The sequence below is a fragment of the Thunnus thynnus genome, chromosome 5, assembly GCF_963924715.1.
Source record: "Thunnus thynnus chromosome 5, fThuThy2.1, whole genome shotgun sequence".
Lineage (NCBI taxonomy): Eukaryota > Metazoa > Chordata > Actinopteri > Scombriformes > Scombridae > Thunnus > Thunnus thynnus.
Genome location: NC_089521.1, coordinates 23,399,637 through 23,423,575, shown reverse-complemented (window position 1 = coordinate 23,423,575; position 23,939 = coordinate 23,399,637). Strand labels below are relative to the sequence as shown.

Genomic DNA, 23,939 nt, shown 5'->3' with positions numbered 1-23,939 from the left:
CCTTTGCTTATAAAGCTTTCCTGCGTGAGTCCAGGCCAGTCTTACTGCCTGACACAGCATGACATATTGCAGGCATCTCGGAGAGGGCGTCACATTTCAGGTCTCCCAGAGAAGCAGTCTGGTTCTAGTCTGCTGTGCACCACTTTAAAGTATGTTTTGTGTTGTCTGAGCCGTCAAAGAACAGGTGTAGATTTACAAAGACAATAGCACAATCTGTCCTGGGACTGCACACCTGTCTGCAAAAACACATGCGCAAGGAGGTCAGGGGAATGTACTCCCCCCCCCTCCCACCCACCCGTCAGTCACTGTAAATGAAACAGTAACTGTAATATTACTTTATAATGTGACATTAAATTAAATCCGGTTAATTCAACTGCCAACAAATATCTATATTTCCAGGAGGCTGAATGACTTTAAAGTCTGGAGGATGTGATGTGGAGGAGATTGAACCAAGAAGACTCCTGGGTAACACTTGTGTGTGTGTGTGTGTGTGTGTGTGTGTGTAGGGGAAAGTGTTACTCAGCCACCTGGGCTCAGACCTATCACATAGGCCATATGCTTGCACTGATAAGCCACCAGATCGCAAACAAAATCAAGAAAAAAGAAAGTTATCTCCGTCTTTTGTTCTCTCTGTGAACTGATTTCAGTGAATAACCATTAAGACCGCAGATTGAAACGGAGAGATGACCTAAGCTTTATAAGAATCTAAATCTGATTCATTTGGTCTGACCTAATCCGTGAAGAGACGTGATATCAATCTACTTTTCATCTGCTGGATACCTGATAGAGGACAAAACTCTAACAGCTGTTCCTGCCTGAAAAACTGGACACTGACAGGGTAGGCCTTATCTGTAATGGAGGACAGATTGAAACACTATCTCTGATATACTTGATGCTGGCTTCGGAAAAAGAATAGCTTTCTCCTGGAGACAGAAATGGTAAGAAAAGGACTTGTTGCAAATAGTTGAGAGACTAATGGAAGGAACTCATAAATCATAGATGACGCTCTAGTAGTTCTCCTTTTTGATATGTGATAGCTGAAACACTGCCTTGGATATTTCACACATTACCAGTATCTGTCAAATATACTTTAATCCCAAGGTAGCAATGACTAAGGACACAAGTGATTTAAGGACCTGCTTCATGAATACCTGTTATTTCTAACAAGGCGTCCTTCTTGCTGAGATTTTTATTTTAATCCAGCTCAAGAGAATACATTTTAGCACATCTAAGAGCAAAAAAACACCTGAGGCCACCGGTTGTGCCGGCCCCAGTGGAGGATCTGTCTGAATTTCATAGCCTTTTTTACAGCTTCTGGCACATTTGCTTTGTGTGTGTGTGCGTGTGTGTGTGTTTAAAGTGAAACTGTGGATATGTTGAACTGGAAATATTCTGCTGTGGCCTCTGTTGATTCTGCTTTCATGGTTGAACTTCCAATCCTGCAGGGACATCAGTATTTCATACCGGACTCAATTCAAGGTTTAGTCAACTCAAGCTGACACACTGTAAAGTAAAACTTTTCACAGCGACTTTTGAAGAGATAGTTTGGATATTTTTCATTTTCCATTTTCTCTTTTAACTCTGCAGCTTTTGATCTATGGTGCAATGCAATTAATGATTCACAAATTCACTCTTGTGGTTTAGTGCAATGACTAACACAAGGATGATCACGTGGCATTATGGAGAGCTCCAGAACAGCTTCAAAGTGGACTTGTGGTGAAGATGTTTTCCCATGACTAATATTGTTCTACATAGGACTACCACAGCAAGCATAGGTGGTTATTTCAAAATGTAGGTTGTATTTATTGGTATAATTAGCAGTTTCCTTTTGCTGTTCATCTGCTAAAGTATTTTATTGAAGCTAATAGCAATAAAAATGACTGTTCATATATGGTTAACATAGCATATATACACACTTAAAAAATATCAGAATAGTTCCTATAAAGGCAGAAGTTTTTTGGCCATTCAGTATTTTAGCCATTAACATCTCCACTCACACTGAGAATCAGTGGTATTTGAGACACCCTGACAGTGACACCAAGATTTAGATTGACACTCCAATGTAGTCTTGGATTCTAAATGTGACTCGAATGTCTTAAAGTCAAACTCACAGTCAGCTTTTATTGGTACTTACACACATACAGTACCAGTCAAAAGTTTGGACACACTTTCTTATTCAAGGGAATGGGAAGGTGTGTCTAAACTTTTGACTGGTTCTGTAAATATACACAGAACATGTATTCAGCATCATATTAATCTCACACTCTTCAGTACTCCCCAAGACTCACATGACACCCACAGAGAAAACAACAAAGCAATATAATAGTTAACTACACTTTTATTGTTCCTTGTCCAGCCAATGAGAGGTTCCAGTTTCATCCCTCACACGTGATGTTCACGTCCAGCCAAGCGCTGAACTTGAGCAAACAGCCAAACATGCCGCCACTGCCACCAGTGATGCTATCAAATCCCAACCATCATGTGCGCAAAACTGCAGGACCATTCTGAAGTTGATTGAGATTCCTTTAGTCAGTTTTAGATTTTCTCTCTAAAAACGCTCCCCCAACAACTTTATATGAGATGATTGGCTTAATGTAGCAGCTAATGCACATATTAGACTTAGATCTATTCTGTTTGTGACGTAAAGGGATGTCACTCAGGAATGGAATGTATTTTAAATGAAGCTGAGAGGTTTGGAGAAGCTATGATGTAGATTTTTTTTTTTTTGCAAAGTAATGAATCACTTTGTCTCCAATGTCATGCATGTAAGAATGTAGAGCCACTGTTTCGTCCAAAATGTCAAAGTTCAAGGCATTCATGCATTTGGCAACTCTTTTTATGATTCGTTGCATGAAGGGAAACTGGGAAAAGCACTTTGTGGTGGATGTTGATATAGTCACAATGTAGACGCATGGCCAGCATCAGTCACAACAGAAATGAATCGGAGGAATTCAAAACGCAGCATTTTTTCCTCCATTTGAGGGAAATAAACTTTTAAACTGTCCAACCAGAGGTGGGTCAAGACAAACATATATAATAATCATAAACAAAAATGACAGCAGTTGATAATGTTTATATATCTCTGATCACATGTTAATAAAAAGACAAAAATAATGCAGTGGAAACAACGTCACGAGCTTTGGACGAGCTCTTACCGCTTACATGGATGGCTTTACTTATCTTTTGTTTATACATGTACAAGATAATGAAAAATGAAATATACTAGATTACTGTTATAGGAGCTAGGCAAGTTGTCTTATTAGAAAATATAAAGTAGCCACAGATGAATCAGACATTGCACAACTGTTGGAGGGCATGAGCATCACTACCATTCACTGTACATGTTAATAGTGACTCTCACACAAAGCCGTAAATGAGAGAGATGAAATGAAAATGTTCACACTAAATAAAATGCCAACATTCTTTACAAAGCACCAGCTGGTACCACTGAGGTCCTAATGATACAGTCAAAACAAAAATGCTTGTAGCTAAGGTTTAGTTCACTAACATGGAGCAAACTTCAGTCTCGAGATGTTGTGGCAAAGCCTTGATCACTGCACAGTTGTGAAAACATAACCAGAGGTGGTAAGCAAATTAAATTAACACTCTCACACATAGCTGGGAAATTATGCGTTTGAAACTGCGTGTCTGATATGTTGTTCACTTACTATTGCCACGATTTGCTTTACATTCAGCTTTACAAATGTGGATCCATGTGCCTAAAAGTTCAAAATAATGTCAGCATGCACACACCTTGCAACTGATATTCTAATATCTGTGATATCTGTGATTGTAGGTCAAACCAATCTATTTTTGTTCAAATCACGTAGAACATCCATAGCATATTAGATAGAAAACCGTATGACTTGATGAAGATTAGCTTCACAGCTGTGTGGCTCGTAACGTCAAGCTGGACTTCCTGAATTGTATTTCTTTTCTCACCAGTACCTGAAGCAACACACCCCCTAGTTAATTTATCACAGGGTTGTTTCTGGTCTGAATGAATGCCCCCTTAGCGCTTAGCTAAGGTTATGGTTAGGTATAGTTAGATAACTGGTTGGGTTTAGATAAGGTTGAGTTCAGCTTAAGGCAAGGGGAAACACATATAGACAGGAAAACAGATTTCAACACAACACACATGTCTATGAGGCTGCATTGTTTGTGTAGCAGTTGAACTAATTTCTTGTGATGTTGTCTAGACATTAGCAACAAGACAAGCACATGCTGTTTATTTTTGATTGGCTGAATTGGTTTTGGGCATATTTTTGGAGTTGTTTTAGGGTTTTCTATTAGCTCATGCATGCTATTTAGCTGATCACTTGAGAATACTTTGGTATATGCTTTAAAAGAGAGGAGGCCCGGCTTGCATCTAAGAGCAACATGCGTTTCTCTACATAGTCTGGATGAGACTACATTTTAGTTGCAGTAGTATCATAGCCAGGATCTTGTCTGAACTTCATCTGAGATGAGAAGGGCTAAGCTAGCATTCAGGGGAAAATGCAATATACTTGTTGTATAGATTAAGGATGGCAGATTGCATTGGCTCTGTTGTTTTTGATGAACTCCCTGCTTATAGTTATCATGCAGGGAGGATATTTTGTTTTGGGGTATTAGATCTCTCAACAGAATCCTCATTCCTGCTCGGATTCTTGAGCTCCTTAAAAGAGCAGAGCCTATTCTGCCAAATCCAACAGTATGACCATGTGCTATAATTGGTCAGTTCCTTGACCCATGTGTGGTTGACTGAAATGAAGCATAGCGTTTGTTCAGGCAAAGCACTGAAGTCATGCAAGTATCGGCTGACTGGCAAGAGCTGTTTTCCAATAAGCATCACAATCATTAGTTCATTCAAACTGGTTCAGACGCCAGGACAGAAGCAGAGTTTTCCTGTGTTCACTGTCGGACCGCAACCAAACATCTGCTGCGCGTGCTTTTTTTTATTGCTAGTGACATAGAATGTTTTGGGTGGTACAGGCTGTGTTTGCTTGGCAATGCGAGTAAGCTATGAGGCTCTATTACTGTTAGCTATGATCCCCTTTTAGATTTGCTGCCGTGCTGTTGTTCAGATTTGTGATGAGCATGAATTATTGGCATTTGTGGCTTCTGAATGATTGCAGGTGATGTGCTGTTGTGTGTTCAGTTTACTATTATGTTGCAGATTGCGCTCATGCAAACACTGATACTGCAGCTCCCTCTACCACCCTAACCTCTTCCTTACATGGTATTGTATCTGGTATTGTTCATTTAACTAAGATTTATTTTATTATGTCTCTCAGCTGAATCCTTGCTACTGCTCTGATTCTTTGAGAGCTCCCTCAAGCCTTTTCCGCCACCCTAACTGTATGACCACATGCTATAAATGGTCAATTCCTTGACATAAAGATCTCTGACTGAAGTGGATATATTATTTCAGCATGACATTAATTGCTTTTCTCTATGATGCTTGTTAATAAAACCAAGTATGAGAAGTTGAGATTTGCTTTGACTGTATCTCTGACAAAGGATGTGCTTCATTTTTAAAAGAAAATAGAATAAAATGCCATAAAGACATATTAATTAAAGAAATACATAAAGACATATTTATAAATATATACACTTATCCTTCACAGCTGCTTGTTTACCTTAAACTATGGAATGCACTGCAGGATATATTACCCAGATCAAATGAAACCTACATTTCTGAACATACAGCATCTTTATCTGTATCAAAAAGGTCGGCTTCATGATGTAAAAAGACTAAACAGCCAACCTGTGCAAAGTGTAGGTTTTGCACTTTCAGTCATGATCCATTTTAAAACAAGTTATTGTGAAAGATAAGTGCAGTCATTTATATAAGGCATATTTAAAAAGTTGACAGAACTCCTTTGACACTCCTCCAAAGAGGCGTTTTGTGGATAAATAAGGGATGTCCATTTCCAATTTTTCCATTTCTGTGTCAATTTCCACGAACATATTCCGGAGGGGAAGAGTTGGAATATGAAGTCCCAGTTAAAGGGCGGAACCAAAAGATTGTGGAAAGAGTCCCAAAGTCCTTATAGGCGTCAACCATAAAGAGTCTCCTTCACGGGCAGTGAAGACAAAGATGGCGCTACATTCAGAGGTTCAGGCAGAGGACAGCTACCAGGAGCAGGGAGAGTATGCTGAGAGACTGGGCCGCCAGGACACCTCCACCTGAGAGACACAGAAAGATGCAAGTATGTAAGTTTAAGTTTTACAAGACTAATGCCCAAAACATGCTCGGCCCAATAACACAAATGCACACGCTTTGAGCCATTGTACGCAGGACTGATTTAATGCGTTGTTGCATTCTGCAGTGTGTCGTCTGAAAATTCTTAACTCAAGCTGCAGTTTGAGTGTTGCTATAGCATGAAACAAAAAGAGTGCTCATTGTGTATGTTCACCTGGGGGCACACGTTTGGCCTGGCTGGGCCAGGCATTGCCATTTGCCTGTCAGGGGCCTAACAAGAGGAATAGTACAAGCAGAAACAACCCAAGTGAGATGTTAGATGAAGAGCTGTTGACAGCAGGCTCTTAATTCAATGTCTGTAAACAGCACAACAGGTAAACAACTTCTTTTACCTTGCCTTGACTGCTCATGGCATGCTTTGGCGCAACTAAAATCCCTGTAAGAATCTACAGTTACACTAGTAGCTATGTGATGCTATATTTAGGTATAGCAGTGCTTTGAGCTAAACGCTAACGTCAGCATGCTAACATGCTCACGATGACAATGTTAACCTGTAGCAGGTATAATGTTTTTTTGTCACTTATCTTTATGTTCACCATCTTAGCTTAGTATGTTAGCATGCGGACATTTGCTAAATAGCTAATTATCCCTAAACACAAAGTACAGCTCAGGCTAATGGGGATGTTTTGCATTGGACAAATTAAAATTTTGACCTGATGGTGGCATGAAATGAAAAGCTAGGGGATTGCCAAAGTTATTACAATTCATCCTGAGGGGATGATGTGTACCAATTTCATGACAACCCATCCAACAGTTGTTGAGATATTTCTGTTAAAACCACAAATTAAATTCATGGTGGTGCTAGAGGAAAAGTCAGGGGATGTTCTCCAATAGAATTCATCCTCTGGGGGCCCTGAAGGTCTGCACCATATTTCATGACAATCTATTTGATAGTTGTTAAGATACTTCATTCTGGACCACAGTGGTGGTCCAACCAACTGACCAAAATTGCCAAGTGAACCAGACTGACAATCGAATTGGCTGCTCATTTTAGGAAAGTATCCTTTGTCTTGAGTGTCCCACTCTCATCCATCAAACTGAAGACCATATTTGGTATGTCAAGTGTGATATTATACCTCATCTGTGTGGAGATCACCTTAAATGCCCTTACATTTGTCAATGGCCTGCATTTGAAATCCCCCATGGCTTAAATTCCCGGGTCTGTGAAATCAAGCTGTCAGGAGGGTCTGGACTGAACGATAAGGGATAAGGAAAACCACAGGAGGGGTTTCCTCTACTAATCAAGATCAATTACAGAGGCTTATGGCCACCTCTAGCCAGTCAGCCTAACTGTCAGTCCATCAGCCAGTGAGGGGATTGAGTCAGCAGGCTATCAGGGCTTTAGTCATGGACTGTAAAGTTTCCCATCTTAACCCTCCAATCTAAGGTATGAAACCTGAAGTGACGGCTCTGCTCCAGCCCATGGGAACCCTCTCGCTGTGACAAATGATAACCCACCGCCATCTTTGAACCTGGTATAATCCCGCTAGCAAATGGCAGGCCGGGAATGAACAGTCATAGTATATCACTTTAGTACTATGGATTCAAAATGTGATTAGAAAACTGAAGGCTTTCTTTATTTTTATTCCACTGGTGTGAAACTAATCCTGTGTGAAGACAGCATATTATTTTTTGCAATACTTTACTCTAAACCACTAAATTTTATTTCAGTACATTTTCTAACTTAATAAAGAAAATCACATATAGCCTCAAGCTACCATGAAAATCTGTAATTAAACAGTTACTTAATAAAATGCCTTTCTACTTCAAAACTGAGTTAAATAAAAGAACAAAAGTTAAAAAGCATTAGCATTACACTAAATAATTCAGAATTGTGAATAAAGGGGAAGTAAATGCAGGAGTCTGTCTGTTACCTGTGATGTGGATTCGTGCCACAGCCCCATCTCCTCCCTCTGTGTGCGCTCGCACTTCCACCACATAGTCACCATTTGCGGGCCGGGGAAGGTCAATGTACCGCCTGCTGGTTGTGTACAGAGTGCCTGTGGAGTGGCCCTGCTGCCTATAGAGCACCTACATATACACACATACAGCTAATAAAGAACCTGGAGCTTTGTAACGTTTCACTTCAGAGAGAAAAAGTTAAATATAGCAATCTGCATAAATGTTGAACTGTACTCACTTTGTAACCGTCTACTGATGCCTCGTTAGCCAGTGGTTCCACATGTTCCCAGGCAATATTTACCGACTGGCCTTTTAACTTTTTACCTATTATTCTGGGGGGTCGACTTGGAGCTGGTATAAGAAACAAAAAAACAATAAAGAAGAATGATATTAAGATGACTCATGTTTGCCCACATGGATGATACATGGCCCTGGTCAATACTAAACTGCTTTAAAGGACAACATACGGGCTTTCTTGGTGTGGATCTGGAGGTACTTGCTGGGTGGCCCATATCCTGCAGAGTTGAAGCCCCGAACCTCAATAAGGTAGAGGGAGTCGGGCTTCATACCCTCCAGCCTGGTTTGGTTCTCCCTGCCGGGCACCACCACTCTCAAGGCTCCCCCCTCGCTGTCTTCCTGATTCCTCCAGTACTTCACCTAAGACACAAAGGAACAGAGGTGAAATGACTCGGATCCAAAACTGGCATGGTACAACTTGGTACAAACCATATATACATATATAATTTCTTCTACTGACCTGGTATCCATCTATATTGCTCTGTGAGAGGGGCAGCCACCACACAATGGCCTCTGTGGCAGAGAGAGCTCTGCCGTCAACACTGGCAGGAGCATCAGATGGAACTGAAAAGAGACACAAGGTGGAAAACAGATTATAGTGAGAGAACCATTTTCAGGGACATGTCCTTCAGAGGAAATTTTTATACAGCAAACACAAAACTCCAACATGACACATTTCATCTGTATGAATATAATTAGTATAATATTGATCTATACACCATACATGCTAATGGATCCCTTTCTCTGACCATTAACTATTTAGCACTTCATGGTTTGTGTCTATTGGCCTTACTAATGGAATGTTTCCCTCAGTGGTGCTTAAGCATCATTTTAGTAATGTGAATTTATCACTATAAGGAACACGTGAAGTGACAGAAATCTCTCGCAGTCCACATTCCTTCACTGGGCCATCGGATACTTTTTCGTGACTTATGGGCCAGTTATACACTGTGTGTAGACTATCCCTGCCAGGAAACTGTCCTTGAATGTTTAATTGTCACACTGGGCCCTGGACCAACAACCCATCACACACTGTCATTGTGGTGAACACAAATACAAACACACATAAAACAATACTGCACTGCTAGCATGCACTCAACTACAAATGGTCCAACGCATGCCTGGAGCTCTTTATAGGTTTAACTATAAAATCATAGAGACTCGAGCAGCATGGGCTCCAAAAGTGTGTTACCATAGCAACAGGGCATCTCTATAAACCATCATGTCTCGGTTGCCAGTGGTTATCTCAACTGTCTGTCAGTGGAAGTTAATAACTAGGCTAAATGCTTTGCATCCTTGGGCGAATTATCAGCTTTCTGGTTCATGCTACATAGATCATGATAATCCCCCCGCAAGGAAGAAGGAGAGAGAGGAGAAGATGGGTTCACTTTCAAGGGGTATTAAAATTCCTCACAACTATACATGAGAACTGCTATTAAATGGGTCCTACTCCACAGAAAACCCTGGTAGTGCTAAGTAGCTGACATTGACAGATTGAAATAGCTGAGTGTTGGCATATTGAAGAATTCCTCATTCTCTGTGATACTGAGACAAGAGCAGTATAACAAGACCAGGTTGATCTGTGACATCGTTATGAGATCAGTTTGGCACATCGATTGCTGTGAATCTCCTCACTGCTTACCATCCTGCGCAGAATAAATTAAGGCCATTAGGCTGTAGGGTCCCTCTCCTTTGCGGTTGAATGCTTTGACTTTGACTTGGAACTCTGTCGAAGGAGGGATGGAGGAGTCTTTGTGGACATAGCGCCTAGCCTGGGGGTCGGCGACTGTCACTTTCCTCCACTCATTTCCATCGCTGGGCTTGAAGGCCACAATGTAGCCAAAATTAGGCCCGTAGTAGTACCTCTGCTGTACAGGCTGATAAAAAAACAATATAAAATAATTAATGTAATGTGGCAGATTTATGTCAAACATACCTCTCAAGCTTGGGTATCCCTAGTGTGAATGAAACTCTTAATCCTGTCAGTGTTCACACTGTGCATTTCATGCATCATCCAATTACACTTATGACATACACTAGGATTTACAGAAAGACACAAAAAGAGTTGTAACACTTTGCTGTCTCGACCCTCTCTATCTGTCCTCACGCCTCATTTCCTTTTGTTGGCACTCTGGTTTCATCATCGCACCACATGTCCAGTAAGACATGCCTGTATTTGACATTGCTAACCTCTAAACACATCACCTCATCATCCAGCTACTCAGGACTTGAATGCCCATGCCTTAGCCAAGCAAAAAAGCAATTTACCCAGAGCAGCTTATTTATCAACGGCAAGGAAATGGTGGATAATGATTCAGTTCAATCAGTGACTTTTTGTGATAACGGTTGTTTTGTTTGGCATAAAAACATTGATGTTTTATGGTGTGCTGTCAAGTTTTTAAATATAGTGCTCTGTCATTAACTTAATCTGTTGATGAACTACACTGTTGTCTTACAAATGGACTGGAAAAGTATCAGTGACTTCCTCTAAATCTCTTTTAAAAACAGATTTTTATAAACTTAATTCTAACTTTATTTTGAAAATTGCTATAAAATAAACATTATTATCATTATTACATGTTTAAAACATTTTCCCTAACCCTAAAATTCTTCCTTATCTTTTGGTTTAAGCTGTGCTAACAGCAGCATGTCTTCTCTCTGTGTGCCTTTTACATAAAGAGAATCAGATTTTCTGAGCTTGTAACCTTTTTCCCCGCTTTGTCCAGTGGAAAGTCCGAACCTACCGTCCACGTGATGATCAGCTCCCTGCTTGTCCCTCCGCCCCCGCCAACGTCAGAGGGCGCCACCAAAGGAACTACAAGGAGACAGCAGCAACGAAACTCTGAGCTGCATGCTAAGAATCCACACAAATGACGCCAACCCACACAAGCTGTAACCTATCCCTGGCAGCACTCCTGAAACATCCTTCCTCTGCAAATACAATATCAACGTCTTCCCCTTTGCCAAATGCAACACCTTAATGTCAATGTGGGAACACTGCCACTAAGGGAGGCACAGAGGCAAAAGTTCTCGTTATGCCTTGAGTCTCGTAGCTTACTCTCAAATGATGTTTACTTTTTTTAAGAGGGCCTGTGATTTTCATTTTATAATTGAATCTTAGTATACAGTTTCACCAAAGTGCTCATTTGTTGAGGTTTGCGTGGTCAGTTTGGCAGTGTGCTTCTGCTGTAGGAAGTGCAGCATGATGGGATTTCTGCTGACTCATTCCTACAGCGATACTTAACATAAGTAAACAGTGCTATAATAGAATGACGATGAATAAATGTCAGAATGGAAAGCTGGACTGTAGAACCACATTTCCATGACCTTTCAGTTACTCTGACTCTTTATTCAATAAGTTTTATGTATGTTAAGTCAGGACATGATCTTACCTGATTCCAAGGTTTTCTCTTTACGTGACGGGCTGCTTGGCTCTCCTGTGCCCAGTGTGTTGGTGGCAATCACTCTGAACTCGTACTCGGTCCAGGGGAACAAATCCACCACTGTGGCTGTCTCTGCATTCCCTTCTACATTTGCGGGAGCTAGAAAGAAATGCACGGTTTTCATTTTGTCTGGGCTATAACACGGTAAGTTAAAACATTATACAGTACAAACTGTTCTGTCCCACAATTTGACAAAAATATCCTTAAAACAGCAATGAATTTCCATTTTTGGACCCATTCCTATATTTTGAGTCATTGCGGCATGAAAAATTACATTTTATCCATCTTTAAGAAACACTGACCACCATGTAGGCTGACAATATCACTATGTGGCATGATCCAAATCATTATAACCTCAAAGCCAGCTCAGCACTAAGGTAGTGGTGTTTATTTGACCAAGAAGTCGGCTGGTGTTCTTACATGTGGTGGCATCCTTCCAGACATCATTCGAGTAGGAGTCCCTGTACTGAATGGTATATTTGGAGATGGGGCTGTGGTTGTCTGCTCCACGGCTCCACTGCAACGTTACACTCTTGTCAGTTTTGTCCATCACTTGCACCCCACCTGGGGCACCAGGGGGACCTGGGAGGGGGGGGATAAGAGACAAGTTAGTGTCAATGGGTGAAGAACACAAAGAATATACACCTCCTATACACTCATAAAATATAGACAGCAAGAAGGATGCTATAGTGTTATTGGAAGTGCTTTATTTCCAGTCACGCTCACGGGGAAATTCTTGGCAAAAGTCCTGAGCCCTTTAACAACTTAATATTTCAACACCAGTCTCCAGAAAGACCCCTGTTTGATGCACATGAAACACAGCACATCAAAGCCCTTACATTTACTCTTTTTAGTCCCTTCTTTAAAAGACATCTGACTGATGAATTACGGCATTAGAGTTTAGAGCCCATTGACATATATGAACTAAAGCTTAAGCAAAAGCTTTTGAATGTTTCTCTTGGTCCTACTGCTCCTCTTGATTCTTCCTTTGGAACATGAAAATGGCCTAATAGAAAACCCAGACTGCCAGAGTTAGCCTCCCAACCCACAGCCTCAGAAATCAGCCAGGATTTACTTTTTCCAAGTTATGAATATGAGCCGAGACTACTAAGGCCATGAGGCAGCCAAAGCTGGACAGCCCTTGAGCTTCCCCTCTCTGTTAAGAGTCAGGAAAGCTTAGTTCTGAAAAATCTAAAGGTTTTTTACAATTCAAAGGATGAAATCTTGTGCAGATTTTCTATGTCTGTACAACCCTGTGTCATATGGACAAATGCTTAGCACAGTGTGTGTTTGAACTGAGGCTTCAATGTTAGTCGGTATTCCCAACAATCAAATTGAATCAGGTTTATGAATATTTTCCCTAATTCACACACTTCACTCATTTCACAATTGTTTTAGACTCGACTGTAACAGTACTCTACAATAATACTCACACCCATCATATGAAAACATCTCTTCTCCCTATCTCAAATCCCTACTAATAACAAGCTACAGGTGCAGAGCTGTGTTTTTAGCTCAGACAATCTCCCGAAGCAGATCTACTTCCTCATCTGCTGTGATAAATGGCTGTCTTTCATCCCTCCCTGCGCCCCGGACTGCTGGCATTTGGCACTCCATTAGGAGCAGCCCAGGGCCTGTGTTTTGGTTCCACTCTGGGAAACGTCACAGTCAGCCGCTGTGCATTCACCTGGCCATCTGTCAGCACCTGCTCTGAAAGCAGCGGCGGTGGCAGCACACCCAGGGCACAACAGGGATCACTGGCAACCAGATCACTGCTAGAGTTCTTAGGTTCCTATTTGAAGAGACCCTTTGTCCGCCAACACTGGGCCTGTTTCAAGACCTGAAGGGTGAGCTGTAAGGCAAGCTCTCACTCATCAGGAAGTAGAGGGTGAAAACAAAGCCCAATGAATCATCCAGAAGGTGAAATACAGTAAATGACAGACGGAGCTCCGTGAAAGTGTGGCGGTGTTTATTCTGTGCGTGTTGACAGCTGTACATGTGGCTGGAAGAACAAGTACTGAAATTAGCAGCACTCCATATCAAAATACTGTGGTGAGAGATAGAGATCTATGATGTTACACAAGTTTTAGTCATCAAATACTCATCACATAGCTTTATACAGCTAATAACTATACATATACGACAGCTCTCAAGAAGACAAGAGGGAGCTGACAATCTTTTTATTCTACTTTATTCAAAACACAGACAACTACAAGACCTACATATGCTTACAACTACATTACAGTATGTTATAAACCATTTATGAAATGTTTGTATACTTCCTATAAATTCTAAATGTGGGAGTAAAGTGTTACCTGAGTTTGTTATCAAGCAAATGCAAATGCAAATTTCCCTGCAAAAATGTTCCAAGTTACTTTACTTTATACAGTACTTGTGCTATCTGTTTCTGTTTCCTTGTCTCTCTCTTTCTCTCATTTTACAAGCACTCATACAATTTCTAGCTTTATATTCATGTTCCAACAATAAGGAAAAAGAACATTTTAATGATTAACTTTCTCTAAAAGTAAGATATTTTACATGAATGGCCATATGCAGGTGTAACTTCACCACTCATGACTCACCCCTGACGACCAGCTGGGCCGAGGCGGTAACGTTGTCAACGGGGGTCTGTGCGGTGCAGGTGTAGCGTCCAGCAAGCTTCAGCTGGGTGTTCTTAATCAACAGCTCACCATTTGAGCTTCCATTCTGCACAAAACATCACACCAGACAGTTAATTAACAGTGAATAAAACATCCTTTATCATAAGCCAAAGATTTCTCACTGTGTGCCTGTCGAAGCAAAATTATGATGTTAGATATTTCTTTACACAACCTGCAACTCATCTTAAAATAGTGAGAAGGAAATTTTATTCCAATTACTAAAGTAGTCCAGCAAGACCAGAGTGACTGAGATATCAACCCTGAGCATCCAACTAGATTAACTAGACATGGGCTTCAGCTGAAGAGCTATTAGTGCAGGAACAAACCCTCAAAAAGGGCCTTTGTTTTTGTTCTGCCCCTACCTAGGGTAGAACAATACATGACCTTGTTTTTGGTCATAATTTCTCTTTTACTACAAAAGTCATTAAATTCATCAATGAAGTGATTCACCACATAGTCAAAAAGAAGGAGTACCTGAGAACCATCAGTGCTAATATGAAGTACGTAAATACAACCAGTGGGTAAAAAACATGGGATGAATTTGGTATTCCCTGTTACAAGGCAGACATTTTGTGTACTTGTTTGGCTTATACTCACTGAATATTCACAATAATAGTGCTCAGTGGCAAACTATTATTATTTGTTTGTTTATGAGACTGTCAGTGACTGCCTGAAATGAATTATTAGCATAATCAGGTACTGATTACAGTATTAGTCATATCTAATATATATATATTGGATTAGGATTAGAAATTAGTATTTCTCAGAAAAATTAATTGTTTGATATTTCCGCCTATAATAAGGCCTTATATAAAAGGCTGTTGATTCACAATAGAACCATATTTTGACATTTTGGTTTCTCTTGAGAGTAGGGACACTACCTGTAGACCATCAGTGCAAATATGATGTCAATACAACCAGTAGGTAGAAAATGACACGGGATTAACTTGGTACTCTCTCTTTCAGGGCTGGTGGGGTTTTTTTGCACTTTTTTGCCTATGCGGTGAATCACTTCATTGATTAATTTAATGACTTTTGCAGTAAAAAGAAAAATGATGACCATCCATTTCATAATGGAGACATGTTAAAGTTATGAAAAAACAAGGTCATGTTTTGTTCTACCCCAGGTAGGGGTAGAACAAAATTTTGTGGGTTTGGTTCCTGCTCTATATCTTTTCCTATGAAGAAATGTCAAGCTCCTCACAGTGTTTGCTATAGTCAGCACTCTCACTGTAGAAAGGTATGACTATAATGATAATCTACTTTAAAGGGTACATGGCTGCACTGAACTCGCTGTTTAAGAGTCAAATTGGCTTTGCTAATACCACACAAACAAGATTAAATGGAACTGGACCCCATTTTTACGAGGGGAAAATCCTCCTTGTGTACAAAAATGGGGTATCATCAATCACAATCATAATATGGTGTTTGGCTAGTGGGCAGAATGACAAATGAGAAATGCTAACCACTGCTTATGGTTAGAGCCGCACTGAGAGAGAGAGCACTGTGGGTCATGTCACCAATAATGGATGTTATTTGCTATCAAACTGATATAAAATGTACTATTAAGCTAGGCTACTCAGGGAAGGAATGTGAAATGGCTTTTAGAGTCATATTCATTTAAAAGCGCGCTGTACTTTACCCTTTCAGGTATTCCAATGAAAATACAGCAAACATCAACATGACCTCAAATATGGTTTGATGTGGATGAACTCCAGGCTCAAGTTAAAGCCGTGCGTCCCTGAGATTTTGTGGTTGTGGTTGAGGCAAAGAAAGCTATTAAGCAAAACTCTGATATTTCCGTTCATATGTCTTTAAATAATTAATTGACAAACATGATGTCTCACCGGGGTGCGTTCATAATGTTGGCTGTCCTTGTGTAGGTCAATAACCCGGCCATCCAAGGACCAGATGAAGGTGATGTCCAGGGAGGGGTCATGTGATGCGGCACACTGCATCCAGGCGTTTTCACCCACTTTAACGTCAGCATTAGATGGGGCCAAGGTGATCTTTGTGGACTCTGGGGAAAACGCAGGAGGATGAGGGGATATCAGTGATGAGAAAGAGGCCACTGAAAGATTCAGCCTGATGAAAATGTATTAAAGTTATTTGGAATTACGGGGAATTTGATCATTCATTAGAAGAAAGATATGGGAAAATAACTAGAACAAAGGAGTCTCGAGCAGTCTTACAGTAGACATACTGTATCTACACTGTAGTAACTAAGATTAAAATAAAATAGGTAGAATTGGTCAATATGCACAAATGTCCAGAAGGGGGCAGAAAAGAGCTGCACATCCAGCGCCACTGGAGCTCAACTGTAAAAAAGACTAAAAATGTTTGACAGCAGAGATTGCATGTCTAAAGAATGACAAGCAATTATATCAATATAATTATTTGGTATTCAATCGAATTATCTCAACATATTCATAACTCAAGTTTTCTTCTTAACACTGAACAGGGTGAAGACCGAGCTCTTGTCTCATCACATCTGATCTAAAGCAATCCCCTCTCGCCTTTGCCCTTGGGAAATGACTGAATATCCACCAGTAGCCTGTATGCTGTCGCATTGCTCAGAGGGCCATAATTCAACAACAGTAGACATTTGGAGGTCGGGACTGTTTGATGGGGCTGAGTGTGTTGCCAGCCAAGACTGACATCAGTCACAGCAACACCAACAGTCCTGGAGACATTAGAAAAAAGAGGCATAAAGAGAGTTACTCATTAAGTATTCTTCATTAGCTGGAATTTACCTGTAACCAACAGAGAGCCTGTGCTGTTGGCCTTGCCCCGGTCATTTTCTGCAAAGCAGGTGTACCTGCCTTCATCTGCTCTCGTCACATTGAGGATCTCCAGGCTCCCATCCTCCCAGATGAACACTCTGAGGAGAAAGCAGAATTAATTCTTCACACACTGAGAGAAAGAGCTATAGGATATAAAATATTCAGCACAAAACATGAAGGTCAAAAGTCCAGCGTATGTTATTCCATAGTAATGTGGATGATGAAAAATGATGAAAGTGCTCTGAATATCTGCCAGTTCCCTAATGGATATATAGTTTTCCAAGAAAAAAGTATGTGAACTTGAATCCACTCAGCAAGACGTAACATTAAATTGAGCTAAAGGCAAAGCAACGATGTTTGATTAATTTTTCTCTACATATTTTCATATTCATGCATGACAAATAGCATTGTGCCGGCTACCCCGTCACCACTCCACACCCTCTCTCATGCAGACAGCCACCATAGTGAGTATTAGGAGGCATACGCTGCATAGTAATTTGGCCGCTGCTCCTCCTCTGTCTGAGTCCCACTGTGGTGATTGGGGGTGTGTAGGGTGGGGGAGAAGGTTGGGGATCTCAGAGCTCCAAGATTAGGCTTGTTTTGTCAGTGAGGAGCACAAGGCAGGGGTTTACACATCCAGTCTGTCCAGGCTGATGAGGTTGAGAATGAGCTTAATGTCAGACACTGACAGACAGCAAAGGAGCACAGAAATCACTGACTAATAACAACTGCAGACTTTTTTGGCACATACAGTGGATTTAGGGGTGTAGAGCTTAATTAGATCCCCAAAACCACTAGATGTGTCTCTCGCTACTCCAGAGGCCATCTACTCCAGATCCTCTTCAGAGTAGTGACACATTACAGTAGCAGGGATTCTCAGATACATGTCCTTGTGTTAATATGACCCAGATGTGTCTCATAGAAAAAGGTTGATGACAATTTGCTTTAAAAACTACAAAGGAAAACCTGCCTTGCTGATGAATAAATATGCATGTGCCATCTTATTTAGAGACAGCTTACCTGGTAGAGTTGGAAAGCAACTCGGTGTCTTTGCTCCAGGAGAAGGTAGGCTTTGGGGCCGCTTTGGGTCGACATTCGATCACCACCCGGCCGTTTTTAGCTGCCAGGACTCGTTTCACTGGGTTGTGTTCAAACGTTGGAGCACAGGCTGTGAAAGGAGGGACAGTATGGATTATTCATCACAAACTTAGTAGAATATGCATTACCTGTATGCATGCATAAATTAATCTTACACATTTTACATTCATAAAAATGAGTAGTGTACTAACAGATTGAGTGTGCTACTTTGAATGAACAGTCAACTTTTTTGGAGACATTGTCCATTTATGTTTTTTTCAACTATGTAAAAGTAGCTTTTCTTAAAAAAAATATGACATATATCCATGTCTTAATGAGCTCCAATTAGTCAGCTTCAAACGTGACCTTTAAATCACTGACGCAGCCAGTTGTGCTCCGGCTGTAAGTCTGACTCACCAAACACACGCAGCTCTGCACTGGCATAGATGATTCCATGAGGATTTTTTGCTGTGCACTGGTACATCCCTGAATCGTCAAATGTCAAGCTTCTGAACCTCATCTCTTTCTTGTCAAACTGTGGAAAATAACAGGAGTGTATAGTTAAAATATCATCATCCCAAATTTTTACCATTTTCCTATAGTTCCAACTCTATTACTAAGCAAAGGATCAAAATCAAACTGTTGATTGTTGACATCTACAAAGGTACAGATGACAATTAGTTAATTTGACTGGGAGAGGACTTCATTAATGCATAACAATGTATTCAACAGCATATATTAAAAGCCCTCCCCCACTCTGCTGTCACTAGCTGCTATTCTCTTGGGTATAATTCAGGTCTGATGACAGTTGTTTCTATGGAGGGTTACAAAACCCATGCTGGCACCAGCTCAATAACACCAGGTACTTTCTCTTGACATGATGTGTGCCCACAGTGCCAGCTTCCTGTCACTGCTGTGCTACAAGAACTACCCTGAGCTGCACACTGAACAAGTTCTATGACACTCACAGAGTTGCCAAATGGCTCAGAGTATTTTACAGTAATAGCTAAATTGCTTGGCTATACAAAAAAAATATGATTTATCAGTCTGAATATTACCAGTTCTCCATTCTTCAGCCAGTGGATGCTTGGTTTAGGTTTACCACTGGCTATGCAGGACATGGTGTAGTCACTACTTAAGTCTTTCTCTGTGCTGCTGATGTGCTCCACCCACTCAGGAAAAGCTGCAAATGGGGACACGAGCAAATGAGTTACAGTGTTTGAAAAAAATCTAAGAAAACTACAAAGCTGCTGAATAATATATGATACGGGGTGATACTTGAGGCATTAAAGTAGGTGTTAGATCTAATAAAAGAAAAAGCTAAGAAACTACACTAGGCACTGATAGCAACTAAGACATGGTGAGTTTATCCCACACAGTGTGTATAGCAGATAATTTATACAGCTGATATAGACTAAGACTAAAAATATAGTGTTCCCTGTAGTGCGTCTTAAAATAAGAAGGCTGAAATGACAGATAACATACTTCTTACCTTCTACAGATACACGTGCAGTGTGGTAGTCCTTTCCTTTTGAGTTCAATGCCTCACATGTATATGTGCCGGCATCTTCAAACTGCACATTGTACAGATGCAGATGAGCCCCCGCCATCCGCACCTCGTGATTGAGTGGCAGTTCTCCATCTAACTTCTTCCAGCGGATCTCAGGGACGGGGCTGGGTAGGACAGAGGACAAAGAGAGAAAAATAATACACAAGGCAGGCTTCATCTTGCAGACCATATGCATCACTGCACTCAATCATCATCGTTCTGAAACATGTTTTATAAATCATTTACCTCAGTGAGTATTCACAGAGTGGAAGAGAGTTGTCTAATAGTCTAATATAACCCACACCTACTACACATAAAGGGTGAACTAATATATTGTTTTGATACTTGGTTTGATCCCCAACACTTAAATTTCTGTATTTGAGTGATTAATAGTTAATATGTATGTACTGATGTAAACTGATATGCTGCATCACTGAAATTGACCATTTTCATGCTACAATAATAAAGATTAAAAAACCTAGCACAGTGCAGTAGATAAGACTAACTGGCTGAGACCAATATTTTTATGAAAAACATCAGTAAAACCCTACAGAGCACATTTCAAACAGCGCACTCAAAGATAGTGATAACCACTGTGTTCCCTCACACTTACTTCCCCAAAGCGAAGCATTCCAAGGTGATATTCTGCCCCACCAGAGCAGTGGTGTCAGGGAACTTGACTTTAAGGTCAGCAGGGTATTTCCTGATGGGACCTGGAAGGAATAACAACAGACTAGAGTTATGACTCTGGAGACAAACTCATTTCTAGCTGCTAAGCCTTGGCCAAATAGTGTTTTTTAGTAGAAACATTTAGTATAAGGAGAGGAGTTACATCAAAAGACCTTATTTAGTCTGGCATATTGGTTAAAATGTGGGGTCTTCATCAAGGTGGGAATAGTAAAGACAGATTATGTTCACCTGGTACTCTAAAACAGAAAATACACCAGAAATAAACAATTTTGCATCAAATAATTAAGTAAGCAATAGTTACAGAGAACACAGCTATCACAATGATATGAAAAATTAACTCCTCTGTTCTTACCTAAGAGGGCTGAATTAAACCAAAAGATACCCATGTGTGTTTGCTCTTTTAGCCAGGAGTCCTACCTTGACACACACAGTGTGCCATGGAGCTAGGCTTTTACGGGTTAGTAACACAAGGATTACATTAACATGCACACTAGTATCCCGGTTTTGAGTCTTTGACCACATTCAGGACATGAAATTTAGATAGAACGTGTGAAACCTGGTTACTTATCTAACTGTATAAATAATTCTAACACTATCCAGGTGTCTAACAGCAGAGCCTAAGTGGGCCTAAGTGGGTTAAGTCTGTCATAAATTAAAGATGCAAACTTGATTTTGTCTCTGACGGTCCAGATTTTGCATTACATTGCATGGATCTAAGTATGTCTTTGATTTCTCCAAAATCTCAACCACTCGCTGTCATTTCTATACCGACTGAGTTACCTCAGCAAGTAAGAAAGAACCCAGAGCATTTACCACTTTGATAGTCCTCTGATATATACCTTCATCATGTGATTAGCAAGTGAGACAGAAACAGGAAGACAGGCGCAACACTGAAATGTATCCTCTGCACTACCAGCATCAGACATTCACTCATTTCAGCCTAAATCATTAATACATAGTTTATCATCATATTTTTTGTATGAAGGACTAACTACTAATTACATTTGATGAAACGCCTGCCCACATCGCAGACACTGACACTGGTTTCTCAAAACTAGAAAAAAGGCTCATCCCCATTTTTGAAACCAGGGTATGATGATTACATACTCAAACACATAACCAGGATACTAAAAAATCTCATTTTGGTTCCAGTGTATATGATGCAGAACTCAAAGGGTTAGCAGACATAATAAATGGAACCAGATACTTTAACACATTAAAAAAAAAGTGCAGATAGGCGCAGATGGAGAAGAAGTTTTTCGAGTTATTATCTCCTCACAGACACAAACACAACATAGATAAACACAGGCCATATCATACCCAGAAGGCATCTTATAATACAGGTATGCATTAGAGAGCCCAAACATTTGGTCAGCTCTGTTCCAACCTGACCTCTCTGGTGGAGCACAACAATACAGTTTCTGCTCTAACTTTTGTTTAAAACATATCTCCCACAGGTGGAGCTCGCCAAAGTTATAACAACATTGGAATAATTAATGAATTTTGGGAATGCCCCCAAGTAAAGCGTTAAAATAGTACCTAGTTTTGTATTTATGCTTCCTACCTTGGGCCATACAAGCACACAGAGAATTAATAAACAAATGTTCAGCTTTAGTTTTTGGTCTCCATCTCTGGGACTGTTGATGTTCCTGTTCATTCTTCCTAGCAAGCACATTCTTGTGTGTCAGTCTACTTCTGAGATAATTTGTTCCTGTAAGTCTAATTTGAAGAGTCGACAACAGCGGCGTAACCTTATCGCACCAAAACCAAGCACTTGTTGTGATTAAACATAGTGCTTCTGTAGGGACGGGAGCCAAAAAATCAATGCGGTATTTTACTGCGACCATGCAGAGTTACTTCTTATCGTCAAGCTTATCTTTGAGACTCATCTCTTTCAGAAACACTTCAGGTCTAAACATGCACTTCATTTTACTGGTAGGAGTGAAAGAATAACAGCCTGAGTGCCAAGATTCATGGCAATCATAGAGACACGTGCACTTAAATGTACATATACAGCATTTCACCATTGTATTGACCTTAAGCATTTTTGTACATTCAAAAACAATAAATAATTGCATATTGACGTGAGAGGCATTCATTTCAGTGCAATACATATCATGAAATGCTGTTCATTGCAATGTTTCTGTGGCCCAGTTATCACACTGTGATCAGCCAGTAATTAAACCAACCCAGACTAGACATAGGTCATTTAAGATCACTGAGATAATTAGGTGTAGGTGACTCATGTTTACTACAGAAAGAACTCTTACTCATGTAGTAAACTAAAACCACTGCTTCCATTGAATCATCATTAACTGGAAAGAAACTGGGAAGACATAAGTGAGGTACTAACGTTCAGCCAGAGGCACTAGAGGGATGTAGTTGGAAAAGACGCTCTTGGAAATTGACGGGCTGGATGCAATGCAGGAGTAGTTGCCGCTGTCTGAGGAGTCCACTTTGGAGATATAGAGGTTGCCCGTGCTTTGGGAGACAAAACGCCTCTTGTCCAGTGGGATGAAGGTGGGGAATTCGTTGAGTATCCATCGGAATGACAGCTCTTCTGCACGGAGAGAGACACGACAAAACACCACCTGTCAATCAAGACCTCCGACACTTAGCAACAGCTTTAGAAAGAGCTGAAGGGATCGGATGTGAAGCTGGCTCAGTTTGAATCATCTCAATACATGCACAATAAAAATAGCACAATTCTTTGGTGCTGAGTGGGACTTATTATTCAAGCATCTATTGACCTTTCGGATAAAATCTTATAATTCTGTTGGCTGAGAGGCATAATAGAGAGATACTATAAGCACATTGGCTTGTTGAGGTAATTCTGATGCTGTAGAGAGAGAGATAGCTATGCTTTCAGACTGTTGTGTTTGATGGATTTGCATTTGTATGAATACTGTTTTTTTTGGCTTAATAGCTATAGCTGAGCAATGCTAATAGTGAGAAGGAAAAAGTTTTGTTTACAACCAATCTATTATATTCAAAGCATATGAGATGTAAGGAGAACTAATACAATCAAGCCAAATAAAGACACAAACACACTTTAACAAACACGCAAATACATATTATGCAGGAAGCCAGTCCAAGAATGGATTACAAACAATAACCTTTGTAATGACCTATTAGCTTAAACTAGATATGTACCAATGAAAATATTCTTTTACATCCATTAGGAGGTAAAAAACGTAAATCCATCATGAGGATGACTGCAAACTGTGAAACAAAAAGCCTAAAACTGATAATGAGACAGTGGCAGTCACTGGTGTCATTGTTTTTATACCT

At 40.4% G+C, this 23,939-nt stretch overlaps 1 protein-coding gene across 4 annotated transcripts in view; it reads right to left on the bottom strand.

Moving 5' to 3' along the window:
* Positions 1-2,320: 2,320 nt before the first annotated feature.
* LOC137183304 (contactin-1a-like) overlaps positions 2,321-23,939 on the bottom strand; it is a 71,223-nt gene continuing 49,604 nt past the window's right edge. For 3 of the 4 annotated variants that reach the window (XM_067590270.1, XM_067590269.1, XM_067590267.1), the window contains 18 exons: positions 23,002-23,208; positions 20,572-20,671; positions 19,902-20,083; positions 19,468-19,592; positions 18,827-18,944; positions 18,353-18,500; positions 17,303-17,430; positions 16,397-16,569; positions 14,472-14,595; positions 12,310-12,471; positions 11,839-11,988; positions 11,191-11,261; positions 10,089-10,323; positions 8,907-9,010; positions 8,617-8,806; positions 8,388-8,500; positions 8,122-8,278; positions 2,321-6,171 (listed from right to left, as the gene is read on the bottom strand). In XM_067590270.1, the coding sequence (XP_067446371.1) occupies positions 6,095-6,171; positions 8,122-8,278; positions 8,388-8,500; positions 8,617-8,806; positions 8,907-9,010; positions 10,089-10,323; positions 11,191-11,261; positions 11,839-11,988; positions 12,310-12,471; positions 14,472-14,595; positions 16,397-16,569; positions 17,303-17,430; positions 18,353-18,500; positions 18,827-18,944; positions 19,468-19,592; positions 19,902-20,083; positions 20,572-20,671; positions 23,002-23,208 (2,564 nt within the window). In that variant the 3' untranslated portion in view covers positions 2,321-6,094. Of the gene's footprint in view, positions 6,172-6,401; positions 6,459-8,121; positions 8,279-8,387; positions 8,501-8,616; positions 8,807-8,906; positions 9,011-10,088; positions 10,324-11,190; positions 11,262-11,838; positions 11,989-12,309; positions 12,472-14,471; positions 14,596-16,396; positions 16,570-17,302; positions 17,431-18,352; positions 18,501-18,826; positions 18,945-19,467; positions 19,593-19,901; positions 20,084-20,571; positions 20,672-23,001; positions 23,209-23,939 lie in introns of all 4 variants that reach the window. The other variant, XM_067590268.1, reaches the window with a different exon arrangement.